Here is an 11,806-nt window from a genome sequence, read left to right as displayed (position 1 = left end):
CAAGTGCCTAATACTCATCCTCTAATGCCATATGTTTTCAGGAAGTTTGATTTTTTTTTCTAGGTGTTTATCTTTAGAAGTGCTAAATCCCAATTACAAAGTTACGGGACCAAACTTGATGATTGCATCATGGGGATATAGCATTGAGTATACTTTGCCCCACATGGAGGTCCCATCTAGCCCATAACACATAGGGCCAACTATGTTCTGATAACTTGTGTGGAAGGCAAATCATTTTGTATAATTGCATTTTAAAAAATCATTTTGGGTAATTATAATTGCATTTATTAATCATTTTGCATAACTGTAGTTGCATATATCGAAGAACAATATTCAGAGTAATGTACAATCACGGTTAGTCTGTGAGACATTCACATAATAGGGTTGGGTGCTTAACTTCGGAATATTGGGAAACTGGACGACCAAGAAAGAGACTTTGCCCTGGCCATAGTGTGACATGGAATGCATCCTATAAGAACTGTGCCCTTATCTCTGCACCCCTGACTTACTTTGGTTGGGACTTACAATGGTGGACTGTCAAGATTTCTCAGCAACTGTGCATCTAAAGTTCATTTACTAGAGTGACAATGTGAATTTGGCTATGCTGCTAATGAAATGGTAACGATCACGTTGTATGGTCATCAAATTGACTTTCTTAGTTGAGTAAAACTTTTATCTCACTATTAAAAGACTGTTTTGTTTTTAGTGTCTATCAGAGGACCTCCCCTGTAAACATCCTCAATGAAGTTTTGACACTTTTAGATTGAGCAGCCGACTAGTTAGATGGAAAAACCTAGAGGGTTTGGGTCGTCCCATCCGGTGGAATATTCCAGCGGATTCATCCTAGGGCTTTAAAAAGCGACGCGGTGAACCGACTGAGATGTGTCTGACAGGTGAATAACAGGAACGATTTGCGGGATGCAATAAACAGTCATTTAAAACACATGACGAAGTAAATGAACAGAAGGGAGATTTATTTATTCAGATTTAGGCTATAATCCATTGCCATCTTGACGTGTCAATCATTTGCAGTTGCACATAGGCTATCACTATCAGCAGCATCATCTTTGAAGGTCCTTCCAGGTAAGTCAGAGTGCTATAGCCTCATTATAATTATCACCTTACCGTTATTGCACATCAAGACGAGTATTTAGCCCTTCATCTAATGATTATAAACGATTTCCTACCGTTATATGCGACCCATTGTCATTTATAGCCTATGACGCACTTGATATTAAAAAACGAAACCTACACGGTTTGGTAGCTTCATTTGTTTCGTTTTCGTCAATTGGGATCATACTGTAAATCGTGCAATGATAATGATTATGATAATGATGATGATGTTGCGGTTTGCTGCCGAAATGATCTACTCTGTATCATTACCCTGTCTAGACTATAGAGACTAGGTGCGTCTTGTTGTGCTTAACTGCGCATCCATAGGCGGGATGTATGCGAGCGCATGTAACGGGACGTGATCTATAGGCTACATCAAAGTAAAATGGGTTTATGTAGGTTGCAGGTGTTTGGATCACAATAATGATCATTATATTTGGTGATTAAATGTGTTCAAGCGATTCAATCCGACCTTGAAAAATTACATCCGCATCCATGACAAGAGCACCTCTGATAGGCTGACTGCAGTTCATTCAACTTCGGCATCTTTGTGTCAGTTTAACCGTTAATATCTCCCTGACACGACGCATATTGTAGCTGCTGTACCAACACACACAAGTAGCCTATTCTACTCGGCGTACTTTATATCATCTTTGAAATGTCAAAAAGATGGCCTAATATAATATGACCATATATAATAATAGGCTTATCACATAACTTTGATGATATTATAGCCTACGGCAGATTAAAAGAATTGTAAGTTATTACAATTTGTCGTTGTTATGTTGTACAAAGATAAAGCTAATTATTTGCATTCTATTTCAGTCAGACAGTCAGTCAGAGAGCTCTGTGTTAAGGTTTTTTAAAGGGATGGTTTTTTTCTTCTTATTTACATGTTACAGGCTTACTTACTTTTAATTTATTTTTTCCTGGTTTGGTGCTGACCTTGGCTCTATTTCATTAACACAACTGTTAGCTGTACATATTTTCCTTAGATACAGAGCACCCATATTTTGCTCCATTTATTATGAAAATATGTCCAAAACACCTCGCAGACATTCCGAACAAAATTAGTACTCACAGAGAATCACCCTCTGAAGACTTGGCAATGACAATGCTAAAGTGTGTTACAGTCAAGTAATGCAAAGTGTGTTTGCAAGGTGTTTTGGAGTGTCTGCATGCAAGGTGTTTTGGACATTATTTCCAGAATGAAAATGGTGTCCTAAATATAACAACAAAAGTATCTAAGGAGGCACCATATGTAACTAAAAACTGTGTGGGCAGGTCAACTACACAAAGGTCAGGGCCAAACCAGGAACATGTTTTAAAGAAGTGGAACATCCATTTAAAGATGCTATACAGAGGATGACAAGCTAAGGAAAGCAACCTTCCAGCTTCTGCTATACTGTATGGATCACTGTCTTACCTAATTTGGCTGCAAAATCATCACCTGTAATGTATAACTATTATTGAAGCAATTTCCTTGTTGAGGATTTGCACTTTGCACTTCTATTCGCAGTTCCAGCGAAAGTACAATACAGTGATGATGACGTAATGATTATCCGTTACTGAACGTTCACTGAACGTTAACTGTTGATTATGTTTCAGCTGCTGTGTTGTCAGACCCAGAGACAATCATGATCCTGTTGACTCCCTCCTCTGGTATGTGCTTGTTTCTGAATTCCTACACAATTTGTTTATTACAATTTGCCTATCAAGGTTTGTTGAGCCTCAATCACCTTACACAACTGTCTCAGAGTGTTGTAATCTTTTTTTTTACCTAATGTGTTGTGTTGTCTGGACTGTCTGGCAGTGTAGTCTATATTCCTTTGAAGTTCAGTGGATGGATATAGCCAATAATGACATATCAAGCAAGTCTTAAAAAGTGATGGTGTTGAGGACAGGTCTGGACCACTAGAATCATGATCATGCTCGATAGCCTACACTTAAGTGAGTGCAGGCTTTTACTATCTGAGATCCAAGTTTTTCTGATTTTTTTAACTGAAACGGGAGGGATGATGATGATTTGACATCGAAGAAGTCTCTCAGTGTAGTTCATTTGCTTTTTATATGTTATTTTGAAAGTATTCTTAGCTTTATTTTAGTTTCTGAACATTAGATCACAGTGGTTTACATACCACAAAGTGTTTATAAGCACTACTGTACATATACACAGAACTGTACAGTATATTATTGCATGATTGTTGTAGACTGCATTCCGCCTATTGTAAGATCATGAAATGTTAATACAATATGTCATTATTTTCTAATATAATACCTTTAAAATCTTCTATTGAAAAATGTAATGAAAGGAGACATCCACAGAGTTTGAAGAAAACAATGAATGTGCATGTACAATAATTGTCTAATGTGCACATTCCTTAATTCCCCCCCTGGTTTCTCTGCCAGTCTGTTACCAGGTAACATGGCAGTGCAGTTACATAACTACGGCTCCCATCATGCCTCACTCTCATCAGGCAGTGGTCCAGAAATAGAGACATGCTTTAAAGTGTCATGTGTCTGACTCTGGCTTGATACTTGTACTGGATGTATTAGTGAGTGAGACCATATTGACTGGCTGGAGTAGAGCTTTTGATGATTGTTAGACGTGGCAGGTTCCCTTCCAGTTAATTGTGAAGCACAAACTGGGCATAAACATTTTTATAATAGATTAGAATCAGAATCAGAATTATTTTTTATTGCCAAGTATATTCACACATACAGGAAATTGACTGTAGTTTGTGCATAGGACATAAAGATACAAACAACAATATAATAAATAAATAAAAACAAGGTAATAAAAAAGGAAAAGGAATGTAATGGAAAAGTAATGGTTGTTTTGAAGTTTGAAATTCCTCTTGGCATTGATTACTATTAATATATTTCTGAATATGTCCAGTAAAGGAAACTAACATGTGAGACCATCGGTACAGGAGATACATGTATCTCTGCTTATTGAGTCTGTATGTTTTCTTGTCTGGGGATTAGAGTTTATTTCTCACACATCACCTCAGAGGGTGTGTAAAGTCAACTGTAAATCACAAACGAGAAGCATGATGTCAAGTAGACTTCTTAAAAGTTGTTGTGGGCTCTGTGCTGTGTCTCATGCACTGTTTTCTTTCAGATGAAGAGTCTGTTGAACTCGCCTGGCTTTGGAATCACAGCAAGTTCAGTGTGCAAAACAGAATAGTAGGAACATGACTTTAACCTCTTTCACATACAGAAGTTAGATTATCTTAGTTTTAAAAGGGAATGCTACTGTACTTTAACCTAGGAAAATAGTATGTTGTTAGCCCTACACTGTCTTAAGTAGTAGTTAGTCTTTGCCGGTGACTCTATTAGACTCTATTAGAATTAGTTTTTATCACCTATGGTAACATTCTCTGGGAAATTTCACCTCCCAGAGCTGACACTCTTAAGGACAAAGATCCCTTTGTTTGTCTTCATTAAAAACCTTCACAGCTTTTTAGGGGCAGAAACAGCTCTGGCCTTAGTGAGTCAGCAGAGCAGACACTCCAACTAGCTTGCTGAGTAAGACGACCGTTGATGCTTTCCCACACACTAATCGAGACTGAGACATTAGAAGTCTGTCTAAATTGCCCTTACTGTGCACAGTGTAGTTCTGTATAGTAAGTACAGTAAGTACTGTATACCAATGTAATTCCAATGTATTAAGTTACTTTGTAGTAACCTCATACAAGTAGAGTAACATGTAACAACACTTACCTTCCACAATGTAATTTAACCATGTCCATCCAGAAATAAAATCTGTGACCAAAAAAAAGAGAGATAAAAGATACGTTGTTATTGATGATTTTGAACAGCCGTCCATGACAATGACAGTGATGCTGCAATGCCCTTTGCCATTGTTTCAGGTCACTGTGCTTTCAGACAGACAGCCTAATGGATCATCAGCCTAGTATTTAAATGGGGTCAATAAATCTGAAATGGTGTCAACAAATCTCTGTAAAGGTTACAGCACAGCACTGTACTGGATGTATGTGGGCACAGTAGTTCCTGTACTTCCCTGTGTGTCCATAGTCCCCACTAGTCACAGTTAGACATTTACTATTTATGTTTATTTGGAAACATATGAACATAGACAGTCAAATGATAGCATGTGGTATAGGTCTTAAGTATTGCTTATTTAGTCATTTGACTTGAATGCTGCATGCAATGATACTACTGTATGTAATGGTAACCACACCAAGTGTTTTACTCTGAAAAGTACATAACTATATCGTAAGGTGGGTCCCCAATAAACATACTTCTTGGTAAGTCACGCAACTTTTTATTAGATGGATCATTTTGTTGTATAGTTTTGTAAGTAAAACAAACGTTTAAAAAACATTGCTTTGATACACACAATGTAATATTCACAGAAATTATCACTCCTCTATATTCAGAATGTGGTCTTCTTTCTAATACCAGTTTGGATGCTGTAGGGTGGGTGCATGGGGTGTTTCTTCTTGATATTCTTCTTGATATTCTCTTATATTACTCTTACTCTAATATTATCTTGATATCCTGTTGGACAGCTTCCTTGTTCAGCTATTAATTTCACTGTCTTAAGAATGTATCATATACTTAGTGTATTTAACTGTCCTTTTCAGACCAACAGTTATTAACATCATTTAAGATAGACCACCAACTAATTAGCTCTCCTCGTTTGATCCCAGGTTTTTTCCAGCGTACCAACAAGCTTTTCCTGAGTGAGCATGCCACTGGACTCAAGCTCAAGGAATTTGCACGCAAAAATGCAGCCAACGCTCTTTCTGTAGCCAACATGACCATGGGCATGGCCTCCATTCTCTGCAGCCTGAGCGGGTATATGCACACACACACACACACACACACACACACACACACACACACACACACACACACACATACATGCACACACTCATTCACACTCACACACACTATCTGATTTGCTTGAAGGAAAGCATAGAGAGGCTAAAAGCACCGCATTTACAGCATCTATCCACCTTCTGGGTTCGTTTAGAGTTAAATGGTTTTGAAAATGAACTTAAGTTATTGTACAGTACATCATTGTCTGTTTTGTGTTGCTTTTTTTCAAAACAAGTTGTTTAAGTGGCTTATTGACAGTTGACCCAACGCACCAGTGTGGCAGTGGACAGTGTGTACATAAAAGTCCTGCCAATATGCAGTGCTTTGTTTAGGGAAGAGAGGGAGAGCTCAACAAGGTCACATCACCAGATCTGCTGCAAAACATGACTCAATTCTAAGTCCGTGTTTTCAATGCTGTTCAATATACTGTATTTCAAATGTGTAGTTCAAGATCTAGATATCTACACTGCTTTTGTGTTCTACAAACACTGTTCAAATCCTTATTACAAGTGTTTTTCTTTGACCTGAGACTGATTCTAAATATGGCTAAATATGGCTAAATGGTTAACCCAACCGTTTTACCCTGCTTTTTTTCAGCCACCAGTATGCAGCATGCTGGCTGGTCCTGATTGGCTACCTGCTGGATTTGGCAGATGGAGCCGTTGCCAGGCGATTGGATGCATGCTCTGCCCTGGGTGAGTGGAGTGTGTTCTTTAGCTCTGACCTCAGCCAAACTTCACAACGGAGACACTGGCGTACGGCCCGGGTCCTCTACCCCAGTGTTAGGGTTCATTCCTGGGGGCTGGGAAGTCACAGGGCCGTTATCGTATCCACAGCACATTCTCAAAAGGTCAACGGCATGATATCAACTAAAAACGCACAGTTGGCTTTTAACAGCATGACCCCCCCTGTGTGTGTAGATAGTCATGTCTGCTCAGCTGCCTGAAATAGCTCCCAGGTGCACCACAATACACTGTCACACGGACATTTCAGTGGGCTTTTGTGTCCCGAGATAGTTTTTCTGCATGACTTTGCAGGTGGGTGTTGTTGTGTGTGTGTGTGTGTCCCACTCTTTTTTTTGTCGATTGAACAATCACATTCCGATTAAGCAGTCTAATTCGAGGGATCATGCACCAATTGTCTGTTTTATCCCGATGTTTTGGGCTCTCAGCATATCTGAAATTGCTAAAATTCTTGACCCTGGGCGGTCGAATTCCATCTCGTTCATTTGAGCTGTGGTCAGAATCACCTCATGCTCATAGCACGCTGAAAACATGCTCCCTTGCTCTAGAGGGATAAAGAGACACTGGCATTTGGGAATGTTGTTTACAGAGGAAGGTGGCAGGCCTGTTAGGCTGACACAGAAATTTCCACTGCAGAAATCCCTCTATTATACACACACACACACACACACATACACACAAACACACTCGCACGCATGCACTCACACTCACACACACACACACACACACACACACACACACACACACACACACACACACACACACACACACACTGAGATACAAACAAATAAATAAACACTGTGTGACCTCCAGAGAAAACTAGGCCATCATTATAAAGGAGACGAGATAGAGTTGGTAAGAGGAAAATGCACATTACTAGCCTTACAGTAGCTAGTAACAGTATGTAGTAAATGCTATTAAGCGTAAAGGTTTTTATGACAATATGCATCTAATCACTTTTTGTCTCAGGTGCTAAATTGGATGATTTTGCCGATTTTACCACTTTTGGGATTGCAACCTCATTGCTCCTGAGGACACCTGACTTCCTGGACAACGTCCTGTGCATGTGCTACGTCATGTCCGTGTTTGTCCGCCTCTGCTTCTTCTCCAGTGGTAAGAAAGAGAAGGAAATATTTGGACAAAACATATTTCGAGAACAACATATTTGCAGTTTTGAAGTTTACATACACTACATGCTATCATTTAACTTTGCCACTAATTTTCCATGCAGTCCTAAATGCCTTTCAACGTGCACTACTCTCTCAGAAGGCCTCCCCTGTCTGTTTGTGTGTTCATCTGCAGGCATCCCCTTCATGTACCGAGGCCTGCCGTGCATCTACTCCTCAGCCTTCCTGGCCTGTGCCTCTCTGCTGACTGGAGGGAACATGGCCGTGCTCCGCAGCACCGCGGTGGCCATGATCCTCTTTATGGTCAGCCAGGGATTCTACCCGCATGACAGGGTACTGGAGTCTCAGGCCTGGAAGAAGGCCATCTATGCAGGAGGTAAACACTAGGAGTGTACAGTGACGTCATTAACTGTATCTATCTGTTCAACCAACAAAATTATCTGTATTTGGAACTGTATTTGGAGAGAAGACCGGGAAGTGGGTGTGGTTTATACCGGAAGTCACGTTAAATCAGGCAAATGTTGTATTTTATAACCTAATATTTATTGGCAATGCAATTTTTGTGCCTTCAAGACATCAAATTGATTTCATATTGGCATATTATTAATTATGGAATCTCTCTCTCTTTTATTTTATTTTTTATTTTTAACTAAACTAAGTTTTATGAACTGTGAACCCCACCACCCCTTTAACTGGGGGACATTGAACATTCAGAATAGTGATGGGAATTCCGACTCTTGTTAGTGAGCCAGATCCATTGGCTCAGCTCAGCAATAAGAGCCGGCTCTTTCGACTCCCAAACGACTCTTCAGCCAAATTTAGCAATGTTTTGACCTATGATTGGTATGTGTGCACATATCATTTCAATTATTCAACGTAATTATACTAAACCTTATAATTTTCAGAGTACCATCATTTTACATTATATTTGGTATAAATAATAAATATCAAACACTATTACACATGTATTATGTTACTTTCTCATTTGTTGCAAGAAATAATTATGCAAGATACTTTGTCTGCAATACATTGAAAAACTTGGTCATATTGATGGTTAAAAAGTGGGAACAAAAATAACACACTAGGCCTACTAATGAAATAGTATGGTTCATAAATAATTACAGAACTCTATAGCCTACAGACATATATATTTAAAAAATATTTGTCTGCACTGTTCAAAAATGTTATTTGTTCGTCGTCATGCATTTCTTTTTCCGCGATTTAATTTGTGCAGGGGGGAGCAACCGGTGCAACATACAAAAGTCTCACCATGCTTGGCTCTTAATGTTATTACCAAAGAGAGACGTTTCTGGATCGTATTTACAAATACGTTATATGATCATCCTATTATTCTGTCTCTAAAGATATAAACATATCAGTTGAAGAGAATAATCTTAAATTCCAATGATGCTGCGTTCACGATGTGTTAACGTTACTGCAGTTCGCTAGGGAAACGTGAATTACTACTTGCGATGCGAGAGTCTGCTTTGCGCTGACTCGGTGGGGCTGATTACAGAATAGCGATCACTTTTAAAAAATGTGTAGTAAATCAAAGTCCTATGTTGCAAACAAAATGAGCATTTTTTTTCTTGTGGCCATACACAATGATATCATCCATTTGACGAAGCATAATAGCTGAAGCACAGACATGTCAATCATGGCTTTTTTCTGAATAATAACGAGAAACTTAGGGTAGAATCTGTATCTGTTTCCATCGCATTATTCGTGCTTTTCCGAATAACGTTGTATTCGGGTACATCCCTAGTAAACACTAGAGCACAGAGAGTGACAGTGTGAGATCACTTTGAAATTAGATAAGTTCAGTATGAAGTAAAGATGTGTTAAGATGCTATAAGAGGATGCCAGAGACTGAAGCCCGTTTCAAAAATGGTAAATCTTTGAAACGGGATTTGACGCTCACTTTTGATGTGTTTTTTTTCCCCCCACAGATTTGACGCTCACTTTTGATGTGTTTTGTTTTTTTCCCCACAGGAGTTGTCATGGTTTTCTGTTCCTCTTTCCCTCCGGCCTGTGTCTACTACCTGTTGTGGTCTGTGTCCTACATTTTGTTTCCAACGTCCCTGTGGAGCCGCAAAGTGTAGATGAAGTTGTGGCCTTGTCCCTAACTCACACACTAGGCTCAGTAAAGGCCCGTCCGGGTGGAACTAAGGCTTCTAGGCTGCTGGTGCCGAAGACCCAACAATAAAAGAACACGCTCACCCCCATAGGAGACCACGTGTTGTATTATACCTTGTTTGTTTTGAGGTGATGAATCTGAAAGACGTATGAATTCATTAGAGTTTAGTGTGAAGCATAAAGAGGTCTTTTTTTTTTTATGTCCGTAGAGAATGAACTGCCTTTTAATGATAACTTGATGGGGAAATCCTTGGTGGCCATTTTGAATTAAAGACAGGGTTTGGGTGTCTGTACCATAACATTTTTAGCATGTTGTGTGTAATGTACTGTCTCGTGTAATCACCCCCTCTGCAAACTATCCCTGAAGGTCTAAGATAGCCCAATAGCCTGCATTTAATTGTTTTAGTTTTTAGTCTCTGCTTCATGAGTAGCCTACAACAGAACATGTTATTTTAGAAAGTATTAGAAAGTCATTTGAAAATAAAAGCTGTAGTCACTGCAAAGATATGATATTGTTATGGATTGCAGTGTCAACATCAATGCCTATGAGTGCTACATCCTCACCATACGCAGTAACGTTCAGGCCACAACATTGCAGAATGTACAGATAGAATTGTATAGTTTGTGTAGAACAAACATGCTTCTTTGTCATGTACTGTAGGAATCATGACAACGTTTCTATCTGCAACATTTTTGCCCTCTTGCATGTTACCAATGACATCTTGTGGTTTTTGATACTGTACATGTATGTGTTTATGCTTTCCATGAGCATAATAGCATCTTTTCCACAGTATCGTCAGTATTGCAGATGCTTATATTGATCTCTGGGACTGTTTCAAAGAATTGTTAATCTGTTACTCTACCACAGTAATTGTAAATATGAATTGTGTGGGGAAATATGGTAGTTGAGCATTATTCTGAGTTGGATGTTTTTAGAGCATGAACTGCATTCTCAACTGCCATTTAATTTGTTTTCTTTATTTTAGGCTAGAGAAATCCTCAAGCATTTTTGAGAAGAGAGCTTTTTACTAGTATTTTACTACAATCATTGAGCGATTAGAGTACATTCCCACTATTCCCCATTCAGACATTCTGTATCAAAAAATGTTTCCATTGTGGAAACAACGATTGTCATTTATTTTGATTTCAATCCTAACTGACCTAAGCACCTGTCGCCCAGTGCTTTTATCAACACCAAACATTTGGTCAGGTTTTTTGTCTAACTCAGTAATAGTTTATCATTCAATTTGACTAACAAATGACACTGTGGTTAGATACATTTCCTGTCAATGTGATTCTATTTGGTATTTGTGCACCTTTGCCTCTGTTTTAAGAGGTCATGCACTTTCATTCCTCAAACATCTATGTTAAAGCACCTTCACCCCATCACTTGTAGGCTATTTACAGATACAGTATGTTTACGGGTTAAGGAAGAAATGTTGTGTTGTGTGCATAACTTGCAGTTATCTGTAAGCATATGTTTAGAGGACATAAACCCTGTGCCTCTCTCTCTCTTAGGGTTTTAGATGTGTGAGTGATGGACACGGGATAAGGTCCTTTTCTACTTGGTAGGGCTTCACATTCAAGAAGAATGTCTGGACAACGGCAGTGGTACAGTGCAACTGTACTGTAAATGTCTGTACCCACCTGCCTATGAACTGTTGGGTTTGATGACAGTTAATGATATTGCAGCGTTAGGGAGAAGATCAACAGTCAAGTGTACAGACTTAAGACCACTTTAATGTACGCACCTGTGTGGGTGCTATGTTGTGCTCATACTGTACAGCCACAGTAATGCATGTCTAGAATTATTATCTTCATAATAGGCACAGCATA

General features: G+C 39.0%; 1 protein-coding gene across 1 annotated transcript; it reads left to right on the top strand.

Annotated features, from left to right (window-relative positions):
- Positions 1–787: 787 nt before the first annotated feature.
- tmem269 (transmembrane protein 269) lies at positions 788–11,688 on the top strand. Its single transcript, XM_080534094.1, has 8 exons — positions 788–893; positions 1,033–1,083; positions 2,722–2,775; positions 5,793–5,940; positions 6,562–6,659; positions 7,677–7,820; positions 8,010–8,210; positions 9,827–11,688. The coding sequence occupies exons 1-8, from the start codon at positions 881–883 to the stop codon at positions 9,934–9,936; spliced, it is 819 nt and encodes a 272-aa protein (XP_080390220.1). The 5' UTR covers positions 788–880; the 3' UTR covers positions 9,937–11,688.
- The last annotated feature ends 118 nt before the right edge of the window (positions 11,689–11,806 follow it).

This window comes from Nansenia antarctica (assembly GCF_963989245.1).
Source record: "Nansenia antarctica genome assembly, chromosome: 6".
Lineage (NCBI taxonomy): Eukaryota > Metazoa > Chordata > Actinopteri > Argentiniformes > Microstomatidae > Nansenia > Nansenia antarctica.
Note: the sequence above shows the minus strand (reverse complement) of the source record. Positions and strands in the feature narration are given on the sequence as shown.

Coding starts and splice junctions, on each gene's coding strand:
- tmem269 (XM_080534094.1), top strand. Junction 1,084..2,721: donor ATCTTTGAAGGTCCTTCCAG/GTAAGTCAGAGT, acceptor ATTATGTTTCAG/CTGCTGTGTTGTCAGACCCA. Junction 5,941..6,561: donor ATTCTCTGCAGCCTGAGCGG/GTATATGCACAC, acceptor GCTTTTTTTCAG/CCACCAGTATGCAGCATGCT.